This window comes from Falco biarmicus, chromosome Z (assembly GCF_023638135.1).
Source record: "Falco biarmicus isolate bFalBia1 chromosome Z, bFalBia1.pri, whole genome shotgun sequence".
NCBI classification, from domain to species: Eukaryota; Metazoa; Chordata; class Aves; order Falconiformes; family Falconidae; genus Falco; species Falco biarmicus.
In genome coordinates this window covers 12845341-12865154 of record NC_079311.1, presented here as the reverse complement: position 1 = coordinate 12865154, position 19814 = coordinate 12845341, and the positions used below count along the sequence as shown (strand labels likewise).

At 42.4% G+C, this 19814-nt stretch overlaps 1 protein-coding gene across 1 annotated transcript in view; it reads right to left on the bottom strand.

Annotated features, from left to right (window-relative positions):
* Positions 1 to 3891, bottom strand: part of LOC130142708 (atrial natriuretic peptide receptor 1-like) — a 41310-nt gene extending 37419 nt beyond the window's left edge. The window contains exon 1 of the mRNA XM_056325038.1: positions 3757 to 3891. Coding sequence (XP_056181013.1) covers positions 3757 to 3891 — 135 coding nt within the window. The remainder of the gene's footprint in view (positions 1 to 3756) is intronic.
* Positions 3892 to 19814: the final 15923 nt, after the last annotated feature.

The following is a 19814-nucleotide window of genomic DNA, read 5'->3' as shown; positions in this document are numbered from 1 at the left end:
GAATATTTGCCTGTGTTTTCTCTGGAATTCTGGCTCTCAGCCCAAGCTGACATTAAGAATCTTAGTCAAAATGCTTGGACTTCACCATTTATTGCATCAAAATTGCCTGACAAAAATGCAGTGTTTGCCCAGTTTTCTTGAACGGAGTTCTAGATCAATCAAAAAACCTGTTTGGCTTCACACATAAAAGAGATATTTGTATAAACTAATACAAATATTTTAGGTTGGAATTTCATGTCTGTACTGAAATTGTAAACCTCATCTGTGTTGCATTCTTGTGCTTCACTATGACCATTTCACCCAAATCACAGGTTTCAATATACGGAAGTCTTTAGAGTATTTCAGCTTGGCTACATAGTAGAATGAAAAGGGGGGAAAAAAGCTCCTTCTTTGGCTAGAACAACCTGCTTAAAAGAATTCTACAGAGATTAACATCTTAGAGAGGTTTTACTGGTGATTTATTTTAGGATATCTTGTGCTTAATGAGGAATTTGCTGGCAGGGAAGCTAAGGATTGTAACTTGTTAGACCCTACAGCAGGCAAAAGATCACTAGACTGATCCTATTATCTTTAATACAACTGTCAAATATTCACAACATTAATATCATGATTCAAGGACTGTAAAGATCATACATTACCTTTATAGTTATTTGTCTGTCACCAAGTTCAGAATTCCTAGAAAGTGGCCATGTACAGAAGGCTGGTCTGGGAATCTTGAGTTAAAGATGGATGGATGGATGGATCAGAATGGCTGGTGATTATCTCATTTAACAATCTATCCCGGCTATTTGAGAAGCACATTACCACCTCTGGATTAAGGCACTGGAAATTTTACAAAGAAAACCAGTGAGGACTATTTTGCAATATAAATATATGAACCTTGGTAAAAAGAAAGGATTGACAACTTAGTAATACGTTCTTCAGGTCTATCTACAGCTCTCTGCATATAAAGGAAATCAGAAACATATTTGAACAAAGTGAGATGATCATCTCAAACCTAATAATCTTTGCTTTACATATGCTTCTTTTTCTGTCCATAAATTATATGCAGTCACATAATTTGCATTAACATTTTACCATCGCATCGCACTACAAATGAGTTTATTAACACAGCCAGACTCAGTCTAGTGTAGATTAACTGAATTCTACCTACTGCCACTTAACTGGCTTAGAACCACAAGATAGTTCTTTGGCTGCTTCTCTTAGAAGGATTTCTTAATCTGAAAAACAAACAAACAAACAAACGGCAATTTCTACTGATTGAAAGGAAGTTTATTAAATAACTTTATGTTTACATATTCCTTTCTGTTGTGTGGGCTGTGCTCAGATGATCCATTAAGCTACATTGTTTCCATTTCCTTTGTTAAGGCAATAAGAATTTCTACTACCAAACAGAAGAAAAATAAAGATATTTCAAAGTTTTATGAGCAATATCACCGTAGATATTAGCAAAACCATTAATTTTTATGAATGTCTTGATAATAACATTATAGCTAAAATATAAATACACAATATTTGTAGAAAATAATTACAACTGTTAAAATATTGCTGAGTAAAACTTGCTAATTATGTGGTTTCAAATATTTTAGGAAAGCAAGTTCCAGCAATAAACGAAAACAATAATCACTGTCATGAAAGCTTCAGATATCCTTTAAAATATTTATATATTTTGGCATTCAAACTTTCCAGATGGTTATTGTCTTGATCACAAGCTGAAGTTTAAACAGACATGTTTAAACTACTTCACTTTTAATTAGAATACATTTTCTAGCAAGACACTTATTTTTGACAAAAAAAAATCTCAAGAAATCCCCACCAGGGCTCATCTGACATTTCAAAATGACGGAATGCCAAAGATACCATTATCAGAACTTTGTTGTCTTTTGTGAAGTCAGTAGTTAAAACCTAATTCCTGAAATATACAACTCCACTGTGCAGACTACGTTTGCCCTGAGCGCGGGGTGGCACCCCGCTCTGCCCCACCGCACGGGGCTCCCCGCCTCTGGCGGGATGGAAGGTCATCTGTCCGGTTCTCACTTAAGGTCAGATGAGCGGGATGTAAGATTACCTAGCCTATTCTCATTCTATAGCGTTAGGTATAATAAAAAGCATTTTAAATGACCGGGTCCTTGCTTACCGGGACCGGGACCGCCCTCTAGCGGTTTTTCTGCAGAACAGCGGCCGGCACTCGCCGTCTCGGGTGCTCCCCTGGAGGTTGGTGGCAGCAGCTTGGTGGCCTTCTCCCCCTTCCCAAAAGCAGAGTAACGCACTGGTCAGCCACAAGAAATCCCAGGGCTGTGGCGTGTGGGCACGTTGCCACGGCACAGGTAGAGCACGGCAAGTGGTCACACCTCCTCCGGGCCGCTGTAGCTACTTGTTCACGCCCTTTTGGGCTTCGTGCTTGGAAAGTGCTCTGCTGCTCTGTGGAATGCAGCCCCACAGACAGGGTGTTGATCGTGTCTTCTTATTCCACATTGACACAAACAAGTACATGCTTCAAAAGAGGTCCTGCAGCGTGGACTCCTCACGTGCTCTCCCTGCTCCACCACGGGCTCCTTGGTGCTCTCCCTGCTCCACCATGGGCTGCTCACATGCTCTCCCTGCTCCACCATGGGCTCCTTGGTGCTCTCCCTGCTCCCAATCCTGCTCCACCATGGGCTCCTTGGTGCTCTCCCTACTCCAACATGGGCTCCTCATGTACCCTCCCTGCTCCAGCGTGAACTCCTTGGTGCTCTCCCTGCTCCCCCATGGGCTGCTCGCATGCTCTCCCTGCTCCAGCATGAGCTACTCGGTGCTCTCCCTGCTCCACTATGGGCTCCTCGGTGCTCTCCGTGCTCCACCATGGGCTCCTTGGTGCTCTCCCTGCTCCACTATGGGCTCCTCTCTTGCTCTCTCTGCTCCACCATGCGCTCCTTGGTGCTCTCCCTGCTCCACTATTGGCTCCTCGGTGCTTTCCCTGCTCCACCGTGGGCTGCTCGCATGCTCTCCCTGCTCCAGCATGATCTCCTCGGTGCTCTCCCTGCTCCACCATGGTGTAAGAGTCGGTCTAAATGGAACAATATTGTCTCAACATTGCCAACAGAGACCTGGAGATGGAATGTGGTCCTCATGGACACAAGACACAAAGACCCTGGGAAGGAGAACTGCACGGTACGAGGAGTACTATGCCGCTCCCTGCTACCTGGGACTGAAAGGAACAGCTACACCCTGGGAAGGAGAACTGCACGGTACGAGGAGTACTATGCCGTTCCCTGCCACCTGGGATTGAATAAGGCCACATAACAGCTGTCCAGAAGATGGATCACAACAGTGGTCATAACAACGAACCAGAAAACAATACAAGAACACGCCTCCTGGTCTGAAGCTACCCGCCTCTGGGGCAAGATAACCTGGCTCGAGAAGGCGGAGACTGGTGGAAGTCCATGGACCAGAGGAGGAGCGAGGTGTGTGGCTTGGCATAAAAAGATGCCTTCTTAGCAACTGAACTTTGGAGATCTTCCCCACCAAGGATCACGACGATCGGAAGGACTGGTGGGACGCTGCCTGGACCTGGGACCATAGGGACGCCTTGGACCCGTGGTGGTAGCTATAATCTTCTTTCCTTTTCTTTTTACTTTACCATTTATTCACTTTCTGTCTTTCTACCTATTGCACGCTGCTTTACGGGCAAACAATAAAATTGTGCTGTTTGATTGAAGCATAACCCCTTGGCGTGGTCACCTTGATTTTTCCACTTCAAGATCATAGTTAACGAACCATCACAAGTCCACTGAGTGGACCGTGACACATGGCCTCCTCGGTGATCTCCCTGCTCCACCATGGGCTGCTCACGTGCTGTCCCTGCTCCACTATGGGCTCCTTGGTGATCTCCCTGCTCCACCATGGGCTCATCGTGTGCTCTTTATTCTCCAGCATGGGCTCCTTGGTGCTCTCCCTTCAGTGCTGGTCCTGCGTGCTTTCTGCTGGTTGTACGATGAACCAGACAATTGGAATGAATGTCTGATCTGGTTACTAGCCATTATTATTATTATTATCATCATCATCATCATCATCATCATCATCATTGTTATTGTTATCTTTATTGTTATCATTATTTAGTTTTAACTGAGCCAATGTTTTTTCTTCCCACACTTTGTCTTTTCTCTTCTGTTCTGGGTGCAAATTTATTCAAGTAACATACATCTGTGCTGTTCTGGTTCAGTGAGACTCAGACCTCAACTGAGCCTGGATTAGCACAATTAAAAATCAGCGTTTGCTCCAGAATTCTTGGTAATTAAAATTAAACACTAAACATTGTCATATGTTTTGTAGAAGATCAGTGGCTTTGAAGTACTGAGTGCCCTCAGTTTGCTAGGAGTGCTGAAGAGGCAACAGGTGTGGGTCTGGTGAAATGCTGGAAAGCAGTAAGGAAGCTCCAGAGCCTTGCACATACACCATCCCCTAACTTCATAGCATCTCTCCATTTCTCTCATATACTCTCCCAAATACTGGAAGTTTGAGAGAATTCCAGTGAAAGAGGCCTTGGGCTAAAAGACTGATAATCATAAAATAAAAAAGAAGTAATGACATATTCATTACTAAAGATTTGAAAGATTAATGTGAGATGAGTAATCTTTGATGACAGTTTAACTCATCTGCAGCAGAAGGAGCAGACAGTTACATAGTTTACACAAAGGAACAGAGCTAGGAGGCAGTATGAAAGCATGACAGATCAGAGAGAGAGTTTTGTAAAAAGGTAACAAGAGCCATTGAAAACTGCAGCAGAGAAACAGCTTTTTCTGATTACCGCCTATGATGTTACACATACCTCACAAACTCACAGAAACCTCAAAAATGCAAATGGTATTCATTGGTAACGTGGCAGGTAGACTTCACTGGATCCTCAAGTTACTGGGAATGCTGAACAAATCTATGCTTTTGTAGATGCATTCCTCGGGACCATTCTAGTTCAGAGGGTATCACAGGAAGCCTTATTCTGTTGCTGCACTTTGGGTTTGAACTGCAGCATAAACGAGTTTAAACATCTAATGCTTTTCAAAAATGTTTGAAAATATACCGAAACTTGAAACAGAAAGTGTCATGTATACTCCCTGCAGGTTGTATGAAGACTGTCATCTAGGATATGTTACGGACTCGAAGAAGAAATATTTATTTCTAAGAATATGTACTATTCTCTGCTTAGAGGATTGACCACTATGTGGGCTGTTGTGGAAGGAAAGCAACATTCCAGGATTTTCAACATGTAAGCCATCTGTAATTTTTCTTTTTCTAAAGAGAAGGTGAAATAATAATGACATCTGGAATTTTGCAAGAAGAATATTCACAGATAGAAAACTTAACAGGTAACAGTAATTATCTCTGCTGAAAATGTTGTTGGTCCTAGTAATTTGATATAACATATGACTGAAAACCTCTAAAGAGACTGCATAAGAAAACTGAACTCACAATTCTCTGAGAAGCCAACAGGAACTTCACTTTCAAAGTGATCCAGGTTAACCTTTCAAAAATCCTAGCCTAAGTACATAACTTCAAACAGATTTTTGCATCAAGGAATTTGCTTGAATAGATAATTGGGTTTATGTTACTATAATGCAGCATGTCAATGCTGTAGTTGTTCAATGGGCATTCAGCAAGTCTGAGAGTATGAGAATGAATTTCAGTTTGATAGGATAACTGCCTGTGAGACGTAAGAAGAGCTGGTCACATCTCAGGACAGAATAATTTGAGTTTTCTGTTTGGGAAGAAACTGAGCAGAAAACATCACTGATGTTCTCAAATGCCTCCCATCTTTCAGTCTTCCCACACAGGCAGAAATGTTACAGATGTCTGCAGTGCTCAAGAAAAGCAAACTTGGCTGTCTTTAAGATCTACTGTGGAGGATCTGGGTATCAGTGACAGAGAGCAGCTGACAGACATTTCTGTTCCTACCTGCATCATGCTCCTGAGATTTACTGGTCACTACTCTGGTTGTGGTGGCATTCATTTGAAATCTGCATTTTGCTTAATGGATTCTTCTTCCCCTCCTCACTTCTCACTGCATGACTCATTCCTGTTTTCAGAGTTCTTGAATGATTATCTGCCCATATTTTGATGCACATTAGCACTGCACATTTATTGACACTGCACAGTCTCTTTCTCCCCCCAAAAAAGACAGCCTCCTAAGCCACAAATTCCTTCCACATTTCTAGGGCCTCACAATCAGGAATGCCTAAGAGGTGCTGACAGGTCACTGAGACAGGGGGTCTTTTGGCCTTTTGTACCTGAAGGACACTTAGTGTTTTGGATCATCTCTTTGGACCAGCCCCAAAATGAAACAGAGATCCAAACTATTTCCTTTCCTCAAGTCATGATCATTTCTGCATATGTCAGGCTAGGGAGATGTTTGCCTAATCTGTTTTTAACAAACTTCAGTAGTGGAGACTACCCCTTCCTTGTGGTGTAGTCCAATGCTTCGCTACCTTTCCACCTTGGAAAATTTTCTCTATGCTCTCACCTACTTCTATCTTGCTATAATTTCAGGTCAGTACTTACCCCAGCTACACAAAGATCAGTTAGCATGTTCTGTACACTTCACATGTTTGAAGTCTTTACCGTTCTAGCTTCTGCCAGTTACTACATACCAAGATGCCTTACACAAATGTATTCTCACATTTCTTCACAGGGAGAAAGAGTAGAATACCAGAATAAACAGTGATTAAAGAAAATGCATACATTTAAGCAGAACAGGTATTTCAACAGTGTGAATGAACACTTTCTCCTTGGATCTTTGGATACAAACAAGTGATGCCAAATACAGCTCAGGATCATAATCACGAAACCACTCTGATACTGTAATTAAAATTAATGTCACATTTCCAGAAAGAAGTAAAAAACAGTCTTTGTTTAACATCCCAGTCTTTCTGCTGATGGAGGCTTTGCCTCAATGAGCTTTTTAAATCTGTTCCTCAAGTGGAGCAAACTTGGTAAATGTTCATTTTGGCATAATGCCGTTTTGTAGACTGTTTTGTGACTGACTAGTTGCCAGAACTAGTCTAGTGGGAGAAGCTGAGGATTTTTCACATGCTACTGAAACTGAAAAGATTTCTCTGCCATTCAGGATTCTCTGGTTCTCTGAGTACATTACTTTCTCTGCTGAAGTCAGACATACCTGCCTTCTGTCAGAAAACACTGGGGAACCAGCAGCTTCTTTTCCTGTCATGTTTAGCACCCAGAGATCAATCTACCATTTGCACTGTAGCTTCGACACAAGGAACAGTGGCTCATATGTTAACAGAGAAGGAGAGACAGAAAAGAAAACCATTTTGAATTTGAAACCTAAATACCTGATGTGACTTACTTGTTGGGGTAAAATAAGGTATCCTTTTGTAGCCAGCTTCACTTTGACTGAAATCCTTTGTACATGCATTTTCTTTTTCCAGTGATATGCTAGTACAGAATGGAGAACCTGAGAACACACTGCAAGGAGAAATGTAGGCATAGTAAGTCAGTATTTATAAAGAGGATTTCTATTTTCCATTATTTTAGTATTGTATTGCCTAGGGCTACTAGCTAATAAGCTTTTCCTTTTGTCTTCTGACACCTTTCTCCCTTCAGAAAGCACAGTCCGTCCATAGTGCTGTCCTTAATGGTTTCTAGTGCAGACTGGTTAACAAGCAGCAGTATGATTCTGCCATGAAGTACTCCATTGCTCTGCTCTGACAAATACTAGTTAGGAGCTGAGCTGTGTCTTCTTATCTTACACTTCCCTCCAGACCCCTCACTTCCCTTACGCCTGGTGCCCACTGAACCCCCTCATGGTTTACTGCCACTTACTTCTTGGAAAAATCTCTTTTTTTCTGTGTGTAAGTATGTGTACAGTGAGAAATACAAGGAAACACAATCCTGACACAGGCGATCAGGGCCCTGAGTGTATCCCCTTCTCCTGGAAGCTGTGCTCACTGGGTTGAGGGCTGACACTGATAGTGCAGCTGTCCAGCCTTGAAGAGATGTGAGGGAAAGCTGCCTGAGAAGCCCTTGCAGGGGCTCTCTACCTTTCTCTAGAAGCTGCTTTTAGGCTGGCTTCTCACACTTGTTTTCTGCCACAGCTGCACTGCACTTATGCCCATAGCTGGCCAGGTAACCTCTTGATCTAAATCAGGGGTCCCCAAACTGTTTAACCAGGGGCCGGCGCGGATGCAGTGGCAGGCAGCCATCTGCGGCTGCTTGGTTTCCCCCCAGCCCCCGGCGGGGGGGGAGCAGGGAGAGTCTGTAAATACCGGGGGCCAGACTGAGGACCCTGGGGGGCTGTATGCAGCCCACAGGCCGTAGTTTGAGGAATCCTGATCTAAATCCTGACCCCAACACATGGATTTGACTGCCTGGCTTGACCTTGGACCTGTCTCATCATTAACTCGTCTGTCGATCTCCACTTTTGGCTGACCCTGGTTACTATTCTCCAAACCTGCCATGCTTGCCCTTTTCAGGCACTGTAGACCTGGGCTTTAGTGTTTGGGGTGACACTACTCTGCCTGCCTTGCTGTCACCCTGGATCTCCCTCCCTGGTGGAGCACTCTGCCCTTGCTGCGCACTGACAAGGACACCTCAGCTGTAATGCTGCAGTGAAAAAAAAAAGAAGAAGAAAAAGAAAAAGAAAAAAAATGTTCAGGAGTACATACGCACTAAAGCAAAATTCTGCCCAGAAAGGAAAATGTAAATGCTTTGCTCAAAACCTCATAGATACCTCTTGACAGCATCTTTTGCTAAACAATTTATAATTGCAAGTATGCATTATTATAAAGGACTTATTCTTCACAAACAAACAAGAAATTGTTTTCATACTAAGTAGGTAATCATCAGGACAGAATTCTATGCATAGTTAACTTCAAACATGTTATCGCTATTTTGGGATTTTCTATGGTTTCTATAGCATTTTAAAATGAACAGTATTATCACTTGTTCAGTTTGATTTCCAGGCACACTCCTACTTCAAAATACCTGCTCCAGACTGGCTATGGGTTTAGAGATTTTTATAAAATTTATACAGGTACTTTAGTTTCTTAACAATGATAGCTTTTTGTTAATGCTTGACTACTAGCAATTGTTGCATTGGTTCAGAATATCAGTCTTTCCCTAGTCATAAAGATTAGGCCCTAGTCCTCTTCTCTGGCCTCAGGTGTTTATTCCATTAATAGGAGGTGACTTCTAACTTGAATTTATTTTGTTTTCTGTACTTCAGTGAGAAGAAAAACCCACCTTATTGGTGCCTTCTTTATATCCCATGGAAGCTGGACAAGCAGCTCCATACTTGATGGGAAAGTTTATAGATGCAAGTAAGCCATTTGGAAGAACAATTCACAAAATCCTTAGCCCTCCAAGCATGAAGTAGGACAAATCTCCTACCACTGTCAGACAACATGGGATTAAAGAGCCAGGCTACCTGCAGAAAGGGTAGGGAAACTAGATAATGCTGTAGGCAAAATCAGGAAAGAAACTGCTCTTCTTTCAACTCCTGGAGAAAGTGCTGCTTCCCAGGGATCGTGAGGCTTCTTCATCTTTCTTTTTGTGAAAAAAACACCTTGTCTGTGAGGACTGTTTTCTATAGACCTTGACATGAGACTGTTGTTAGTGTATTCCACATTTAAGGAGAGAAGGGTTACATGAGAACCTGAACGTCCAGGGAACTGGTGTGCCTCTACGCTGGTGGGAAAGGGATGCCATTTTATGACATTTCGTGACAAACTCATTAGGACATTGGACTGACTCATGAGGACTATTATAGAATATTTCAGCGGGTTTTTTTCCCTTTACATTTAGCAGAAGGATGCTTTTCATCTCTGTCTCATCTATTTCTTATACTAGCTAGGGCATGTTTCAAGGCATTCTCCATGCTTCATGCAGGGTTTATGAAAAGACTATTTTTACCGCATGACTATTAGCAAGTCTTTCCAGTGCTCCTGCCTCCCTCAGGGTCAAATTCTCCCTTGAAAGTGTGCTCTGATTATGTAAGAGATATAAATTGAAACTCCACCAGGGAGCTGTGGCTAGCATAAAGCTGAAGATTACTTGTGTGGCTTTGGTTAAACACAAGTGGATCATTCTCTTAAATAACTCAATGGTTATTTTTGTTTCCTCTGATGTACCAGTACTGGGTTCAATAAATACCCAGTGCATAACTTTGGTTCTTAAACAAACTTACACCTTGTTCTGCTTCAAAAAACTCCCACAAATCTAACTGAATTAGTAAGCTTTTGTGAAACAGCTATATCTCTATGTATTATGAGTAGGATATATTTAAAACCTGATCTTTCTGGTCCTACAAAGAGGATTCTCTTCTCTCTTAAAAGCAGTCTGGGATCAGTTTCACTTCCAACCATGGCATGAACATGACCTATCATTAGCAGCACCATTTCACCGCATTACTCTCTGTTCACAGAATTTAGCCAGTGGGCCAGACTGACTTGCTCAAGAAGCAACACTTCTCACTTCATTCTTGCATGTTTGGGAGGTACTACTGTTTAAAACATAAGTCATAATATGTAAAAGAATCATATAATATGTGGAGCATTGCAATGTATGTATAGCAATTGTGCACAGAAACCTGGGTTAACGAGCTTTGGTAAGTCTGCCCAAGTAAAAGTTTTGGAGTATAAATGTTAATGCCTGGAGAAAAGAAAGAGGGAAAGAAAATTTATTTCAGAGTTGCCTGGACTTGTATGGCCAATAGAACTGTGTGGAGTCCTACAGGCTATATGCATTCTAAAATAATTTAAATAGCCAAAATATTCGTGGTTAAAGGAGTCAGGAGCAGAGCAAAGAGTATCCAGGACAGCAAGCAAAGTAGAGTTGCAGTCACGGACCAGAGTTGTGAGGACAAAGTTTTACACTTTTACACGTGCCTGGCATCACACTGTGAAAAAGTGCTTGTACCTCCATGTTGAACAAATGTGTTTCACTGGATTTTTGGGCTGATAGTGACCTTGGTGGTATGCAGACATACTCCAGCTGCTCGGTTATGCTGTCCACTTCTTCCTGACTGGAAACCCTGATTGCTAGATGAAACTAGCTGAGAGGCAACAATTTGCTGCATGCTAGCTGCTGGCACATCAGAGACTGCAAGACGGCCATGTGATTTCATAAGCACTGGGCAACGGCAATGAAAATTCATGCAGAATACTTGACAGGCAAGCAAGGAAGCAGGTAGGACTGCAGAGTTTATTTGACCTCCCTGACAAAGGGTGTCAATAACAAGTTTGGTGTCATTTAGTTGAGAGGGGCAAAAGGACTTTAAAGGAAGAATGAGTCTCAGTTGCTAGGGCAGAATGGGGAAGTGCTATACAGAATTGTGAGATATTTATTTACTTTTTATTAGATGTATGAAATGAACAGTGACACGCACCAAGCACATCTCGACTTACCATGGGATGCTATGGAGGCCATCTTCTCTGTCATCAATATTTGTCACTGCTGCCTTCTGTAGTGAATGCAGAGTCTCCATTTTTCTTTAGGGTGTTCTGAAAGAATTGGTTTGTCTGAGATCGACAAGAAACAGTGGAGACTATGCTTGGTGATACAACAGAAGTCTCAGCTCTTAGGGTAAATGGCCAGAATCCAAGCAAGCAGCTTGTATTATTTAAATGTGTTTTAAGCAATGCCATGCAAATTATGTTTTCTTACATATAAAAGAAATTCTGGTCATATCCTTAATACAGTTTTTTCACATTTACAAATCCTTGGCTCTGCTTATGCCTTGTTTTCTTACTAAGGGATTCAGTTTTAGAATAGAAGAGAAAGATCCAGATCGATACCAGGGACATTAAGACACAAGAGCAAAAGAGCAATGCAAGTTTCTACCTGATCTGTAAAGAAAAATCTAAACTGTAAATAAATATAATAATGGCCATGCATGATTAATGTGTCACAGTGAAGTGCAGTAATGCAACATTTTTACAGATACATCTTCATCAATTTCCTGTAATAATTTTTTGAAAGCCCACTAACCTGGATTTAGCCAGAATAATTACTACTCTTACCATATGAATTTTCTGTTTTGTGCTTTCATTAGCCAAGACATTGCTCTTCTATTAATACTTACCTTTAGATGGTTTAAGAATATACTCATTTAACTCCTGGAGTCCTAGGATAGCAGGAATTACAAAAATAATTCTATATGTGACAATCATTTACTGTTACTGGAGAATCTCAATTCTGCCTCAGTGGTGAGTCACGTCTCACTTGTTAGACATAACAATACTGATGGATACATACAAAGAAAAAACACCAAGAAGATGAATTCTTTAGAAACAAGGAGGTTTTTTCTGGGTTTGTCACAGTGTTGAATGGAAGGAAATAGATATAACAAACAAGTTTGTATTACAGCAGTAGATTTACAAGATGCGGATAGATCAGAATGGAGAAACTAAGTTTTCATATATTTCTCTTGGGTTGTCAAGCCTTGAGTTAGAGCTGCATGGAGAACTTAACCTGAATTTCTTCCTCCCTAGACTGCGTTAGGCATTCAGCACACCAAAAAATATTTCAAGCAATTTCTTCCAGAATTGTTTCCTGCTCCATGAGCTAATCACTTTTATCAAAGCTGTCCCAAAATGCATCATCATGCCACTGTACATATTTCAGGACTTTCTAACTTCTTTTATTAGCAGTTGGACTTTATTACCCTGCTAAATTATGGGGAGAAGGTATTCTATCTCAATTGCCAGAATGAAATTAATTTTCTTCTCAACATTTTTTCACTTTTATTTGAAATTTGGTAAAAAAATATTTGCATGATTCATTTGCCAGTAATTTTCTATATCTAGGTTAAACGCTTTTTCTTCGGAGGATGTAAGTATTTTAAAAACACTTCAGTTTTCACCTTAGGTCTTATGAATTTCACTTATATCTTGTTTTTTCCCATTTATTTTAAAGCGGGGGGGGTGGGGGTGGAGCAGCTTTAACGTGCTTAAGAGATTGTCAGCAGCACTTACTCTAAGACCTATTTTCTGCAGAAAAGAGAAAAAAAAGTTCTAGGAAATGGAGGCTAGTGGAAGGGACATATTTGACTGATATTCTCTTTAATGGAAAGTGAATTTATAGTGGACTTAGTAAGTGCTGGTGTACCTCAAAACCTGCAGGTTTTGTCAGCAAGAAGGTAGTCACCCTATATTATCTGCTTTGAAGCTCCTAGGGCATCAGAGTAAAAACAAACAGACAAAACCCTTTGTCCCAGAGGAAAAAAACCAAACCCAGGCTCATCATTTTAATTACAGAACACAACAGTACTTGCAGGGGTTTAAAATTTGGCTGCTATTGAAACTGTTATGGCACGTTTCACCTCCCTATAAGCACAGCACAGCTGAGTGATACCAGTACAGAATCCCTTCTGAGACAATGCCAAGGAGGCAGCCTACAGCACTCGTGGATACATTTAACATACACTTACTTATGATGGTTGCTTAAATTAGGACTTTTAAAAGACTCTTAAGTAATGGATACTGATTTACCACAACTAGAAGGCTACTCAATGTCTTGCAAAGCAAGCTATTTTTTTATCCATGCTTTTTTATCCTGACTTTTTCTAACTAAATGATCCAGGTATTTCAATCCCTAGAAGTGCCAGTTCGAAAGATCAAGTCTTAAAAATTTCATATCCTAGTCTCAGTTGAGGGGTCTGTCAGAGTTTATACTAAGGGAAGTCTTTAATGGTGGATGAACCAAAACTCCCTAGAGGGAAGAAACAGAGGTGGGGAATAAGGGCATGTCAGGCTACAGGCTGTTACCACTGAGTCAGGTGACTGAAACTAAAATGCTCCTATGCCATTGCCAGTGAAAACCTAAAGGAGGTTTGCTATCCTTATATGCATAGAATTTGAATGGTCTGGTGGGCTACTTCCATGCCTTTATCTAGCTTAAAAATGTAGATGGCATTATGCTAATATAAAGTTATGGGCCAGCAGACATGCAAAACAGTTCCAGCTCTGCCATAGACCTTCTCTGTGTTAGCGTAATTTGTTGAACTTTGCTTGTCTTCAGCTTTCCTATTTTTGAAACAAGGCTCCAAGTAACTGCCTAGATAATAGCCTAGAGATTAGAAAAAAAAAAAAAAAAAGCTTTACAAAGGTGGAAGGTTGATTGCTGCTGAGCTGTACTGGCTTCTCATTTCTGAGCTAAGGTGAGATATGGTATATAACTACAACATGGATTTGCACACTGAAATCTTTAAAACTCATACAAAAACTTTAGTGTTCAACATAAGTCCTGCAGGTAAATGTTTAGGTAAGAAATCCCCATGAATTGCAAAAAATGGCTATGTATTTGACTTTTAATGGGCTCTCCAGAAACTATTTGTAACAATCCATTACAAATTAGTAATGCTAAAAAGCAAGAGTAAGGATTGTGAGAACTCCTTACAGGTGTGTGTACATTTGTTTACAGACAGTGGCTGCAAGCTGACATTAAATAAAATTCAGTATCCATATATATATTCATATAACCTCTTGGCCTCTTTCCTAAAAATGAACTCAAATGCTAGAGATTCTGAACATGGCTTTCAACTCGGATCCAGAAGGCTGCGCTGTCATCCAGTGACACCTGGACAGGCTGGAGAATTGGACAGGGAGGAACCTGATGAAGTTCAACAAATGCAAGTGAGGGTCCTGCACCTTGAGAGGAACAACCCCATGCACCAGCAGAGGCTGGGATGTGACCTGCTGGAAGGCAGCTCAGCAGAGCAGGACCTGCGAGTACCTGGGGACAGCAAGTTGCCCGTGGGCCAGCAGTGTGCCCCGGTGGCCAATAGAGCCAGTGGGATCCCGGGGGGCATTGGGAGGAGCATGGCCAGCAGGTGGAGGGAGGTGATCCTGCCCCTCTACCCTGTCCTGGTGAGGCCCCATCTGGAGTGCTGTACCCAGTGCTGGGCTCCCCCAGTTCGAGAGAGACAGGGAACTACTGGAGAGGGTCTAGTGGAGGGCTGCAAAGATGATGAGGGGACTGGAGCATCTCCCTTATGAGGAGAGGCTGAGAGAGCTGGGCCTGTTCAGCCTGGAGGATGAGAGGGGATCTTATCCATGCATACAAATACCTTAAGGGTAGATGTCAAGAGGATGGGGCTGGGCTCTTTTCAGTAGTGCCAAGTGACAGGGTAATTGACAACAGGCACAAACTGCACCACAGGGTGTTCCATCTGAACAGGAGAAAAAAACTTGCTTACTGTGAGGATGACAAAGCACTGGAACAGGCTGCCCAGAGAGTCTGTGGAGTCTCCTCCTCTGGAAACATTTAAAACTCACCCGTGTGACTGTGCAAACTGCTTCATATGAACCTGCTTTAGCAGAGGGTCAGACTAGATGTTCTCCAAAGGTGCCTTCCAACCCTGACCAGTCTGTGATTCTGTTGATTCTGTGATTCCAATATTGGTTTTAATTTGGGTGTTCCTGCTTCATCTAGGCTATGATTAACATAGATAACCAGGTGTTTGTTCTCAGATAGTTTCACTCCTTCCTAGAAGTCAATTTTTAGTGCCTGGGCAGCACCCCTCTTGTACCCCCCAAGGAGTCAAGCTGCAGCCCCAGACATTTTTCAAGAGCTCCACTGGAAAACCTACTTTCCTCAGGATGTTGTATTATCTCATGAATTTCATATCAGTTCTGGTTCTTGCTTTTGATGAAGAAATGATACCTTGTGATCAGTCCTGAGCTAAGAGCAAACTTTCTTCCTTGCATTTTACAGGGCTTTACCTGTAACATTTTTTGGCCTTGTAATAATTGCTCCATTGTCACTGTTTCCTTTAAAGATACAAAATAGCAAGGCCGCGGTTCTCTATTTTGGAAGAAAGTAGCTGTTCCTTCATAAACAATCAGTTAAGGACAACTAATCCCACCTTTCAAATCCTTGGCAGGTGTGACTGCTTTGATAATCCCTTCTGTTTTAAATCAGGTGGCTCTAGGTCACAATTCTCTAGAGTATGATGTTGACTTAGCAGTGTACCAGGTGAAGAGTTTGTCCTTCAGACAGGATACTTTCCACTTTATAAGGCAATGTCACTACGTTAAGCTGTAACTGCTAACCACTGCTCAGCCACTGTATTACCTGGATCATGTGTGTGCCTATCCCAAGACGTTTATTAATATTCTGCATGTCTATACATGAGATAACATTTTGAGAATGTCTTCTTGAAAGCTGGCTCTGTGATATGATTCAAAATAGTCTAACGTATTAAAGGACACTCCTAATAAAATTTGCCCTTTTTTAGGGTCTATGCTAAAAGATGGGAAATTAGGGCATGGAAATGTTTAGTGACCTGCTAGAGATCACAGTGCAGGCTAAGGATACATGGTCAGTGCCGTAGTTCAGTCCTTGGTGAGCAAGCCACTTGCTTGTGCTGAAATAGGCTGGAATTCTACATAGCTTGAACATTTGAAAACCAGAAGACTTGGAAGTTTAGTCTTCTAGTCTAGTCAACAGAAGTCTACTAGCCCTCTAGGCATTCCCTGGTTTTTTTAGCTATTAAAGTTTCACCTTCCGTGTTGCTGTTTTATTTTTCAATCGTAAATGACACAATGGGGAATCACATACAAAAATTATATGGTATTCTGAATCAACAGCATGGTTTCAGCTCTCACTGGTATGTTTAAAATGTGAATACCTTATTCTAGTCCCTTGATACTATTATTTACTCATTGGGAAGAGTGGAGGGACTTAAAATCTATACTTCAGTTAATTATTACTAATTTATGCATTAGGGGTTAGTAACAGCAACTATCTAATAAGCCATTGCAGATGGTCAGATAAAAATGATTTTGTTAAAAAATGTAAACATGGAGTCGTTAGGTAAATGTTATGCCGTTCTATTGGACATGCGTAAAAATGGATACAAAAGTGAATGCATTGGGTTTTTTTATGCATAACCAGACTACACCACTAAGAAATAAACACTATGTTCTGCAGCAACTGTGAAATACAAAATACTGAAAAAGCAAGAGTAAGCATAAGGAACGTATTTTGGTGAAACCAAACATCTCAGTATTCCACACACCCGTTAAAACAGGAGAAACAATATCATCCGATCACAAACACAAATACAAATGCAGTTCTTTCCATTAAATTCAGCTCTTGTGAACTATCAGGAGAAAAATCTAGTAAATTACAGGCAGTGGCTTTGTAGTACATCAAAAATGCAATTTGTGTAGTTCATTGCTTCTTTAATCAATGTGATGTCTATGAGACTGGCAGTAGAAACATCTTGAAGTACTTGTGATGAAAATGTTACCCCATTCATACAGTGTCCACAGATTCTTTAAAACAGTGAGCTTCTTAGACATGTGGTGGCATGTTGAATTAAATGACTGGGAAGGAAATGCATGTTACACAGACTTTCTGTCTTTCAGTTACAATGTTGGCTTCAAGGAAATATCACATGCCAACAAAATTAGGATATATGTCAATACAAAAAATTAGGTATTAAAGAATGAAGAAGGCAAATTATTTTTCTAAACAAAACAAAGCCAAACAGATCAGACTGATTTCCAAAATGCTGCAAGAAGTTCCTTGCAAACTTGTTCCTTGCAAACTAGTTCAAAGCTTCTTATTTCCTTATATCTTTGAGGACAAATAACAGCAAAGAAAAACATTCAGAAACATGTAATACGTTGGACTAGTAACTCGGTACCAGTCGGACTTTCCAGGGAGTGACTGAGGACAATATTTAATGACTGAGGACAAAATCTAGAAACACCTGTCAAGAATTTACCAGTCATACAGCCATCGACTGGTTTCCAGGACCTTGGCAGCATTTGTTGCTGACAGAATGATAGCTAAAACACTCAGATGTAAAAAATGAAGCTACATCTGATATGACAGCCAGAATGTGGTGTTACGATACCGTGTTACCAGAAGTAAATGGTAGTTGGCACAATCTGTAATGGCCATCTGCTGGTTACAAACTAAATCCACTGTTTGTCATAAAACATATAATTTAAAGTCATCTATAATCATAGATGGGTTTTTTGTTCAGCAATTGGATTTAGCTCAGTACAAAGTAATAGTCAACTAGTTAAAACAATGAGACTGTATTTATTACTGATGAAGTCAGTTTTGCTTTTAATAGAGAAAAGTCAGGATCACCAACAACCAACACATCTGGAGCTGAATGTCTGTTGAGAGGAGCTCCAGCAGAAAGGCTGAGATGTTTTCAGTATGGTTCCTTTCCTGCCCAGAGCTATAGTATTTCTTCAGGTCAAAAATGAGAATGGCTTGTGGAAAAATCTTCCATTAAGCTGAGGAGCTAGGATCTTCACTTTGCAACCTCCTGCAAAGAACAGCAAGGGCAGCATTTCTCAAACTTTGTTTTGCTGGACTTGAAAATTATTTTGCTTTCAGTTTTAACAAGCTGCCCTCTGATCAAGGGACAGGATCTTGCCCAGATTCCTAGGGCTTGCTCTCAGCCTTCATATTTCTCATGCTAACAGCACAGTGGCAGCCAGAGAAGAAGACAACATGGGAAGTGGAAGCCCCAGCATTTGGTGGGGAGAGGTGTCTTTCGGGGGTGCGGAGGCCTCCAGGCAGCACCAGGGCCCACAGCCTAGTGGGGCAGAGACCAAGGTACCCGGGGGGATGGGGCAGGGGTGTGGGGTGTTTGTACTTTGTGAGACTCCAGTCCCTGTGAGGCTCCAGGGATTTTACACTTCCCACCAGCCATGTCCAGCTCCTGGGCCTCTGCCAGGCCTGCCCCGTGCTGTAGACCTCGCGGCTGCACGGTTTTCCCCAGCCACAAACCCCCAGCCAGCCCCTGGCAGAGCTTCTGAGCTCCACAGCCTAGCAGGGAGCCAGGAAACCGTGGGGTGCTGTGCTGGCAAAGGCATACTCCTTTTGCCAAAAATGCCAAATCCCATGGACTGGTAAGAAGTATGCTGCGTGTAGGAGAAATCGTGGTGTGCTACACGCAAAACTTAAAAAAAAAAAAAAAAAAAAAAAGACACCACAAACCAAACCGAAACAAAACCAAACAAAAAACCACAAAAAACTAAACAAACAAACAAAAAAAAATCCGGTATTTTCGTTTTTTCCACTCTTTAGGAAACTGCTCAGGGAGCAAGGCTTCGGGAAGCATCCCCTTAGCCCCTATTCACCAGCAGGTGGCAGGTTTGCATAACGTATCGGCTGCGCGGGTTTCCTGAGGCGCGAAGGAAGATGGCGGCCGGTGGTGACCCGGGAAGATGGCGGCGGGCGCAGGGCGGGGAAGCTCGGGCAGGCAGGGCGTGCAGCGCGGTCTGCTCCCAGCCCGCGGGACGGCGGGCGATGGCGGGCAGCCCGGGTCGGCGGACAGGTCTACCCGCAGCGGCGTCGGGGGAGGGAGGGGTCTGAGGGCACCAGGCAGCCCCTCGGCGGTTTAGTCGGTTTGCCCCACCGGGCGGTGTGGTTCTGCTGCGGGGCTGGCCTGGCAGATGCCCGTAACGTGGCAGCTGCGGGCTCTTCAGAACAGGCGCTGCCCTCTCGGCCACCCTGATGGCCTGCTCGCCGGGGCCGCGCTAGCCTTTCCGCGGAGTTTCAGCTGTCGGTAGCCTTGCCTGCAGCTGTCCTCCATCCTGCCCTCCCGCCCCTATCTGTGGGGTCCTGACAGCTGCTCCTGCTCCTTCCCCGCCTACCAGCGATAGTAGAGAAGTGTTAATTGCCCCAGTTTATAGAAGGCTGGATGAGCTGCAGAGAAGAAAAAAGTAATAAAGCAAACCCAGGCGTTGTGGATGTGCTGTGCTCACTCTGTGCTTCTGTTGGAGACCGGTGCTCAGTGACAGGCCCAGGGCTGCTGGTCCTGCGCCTGCTGTGGAAACCACCAGACCGTCCCC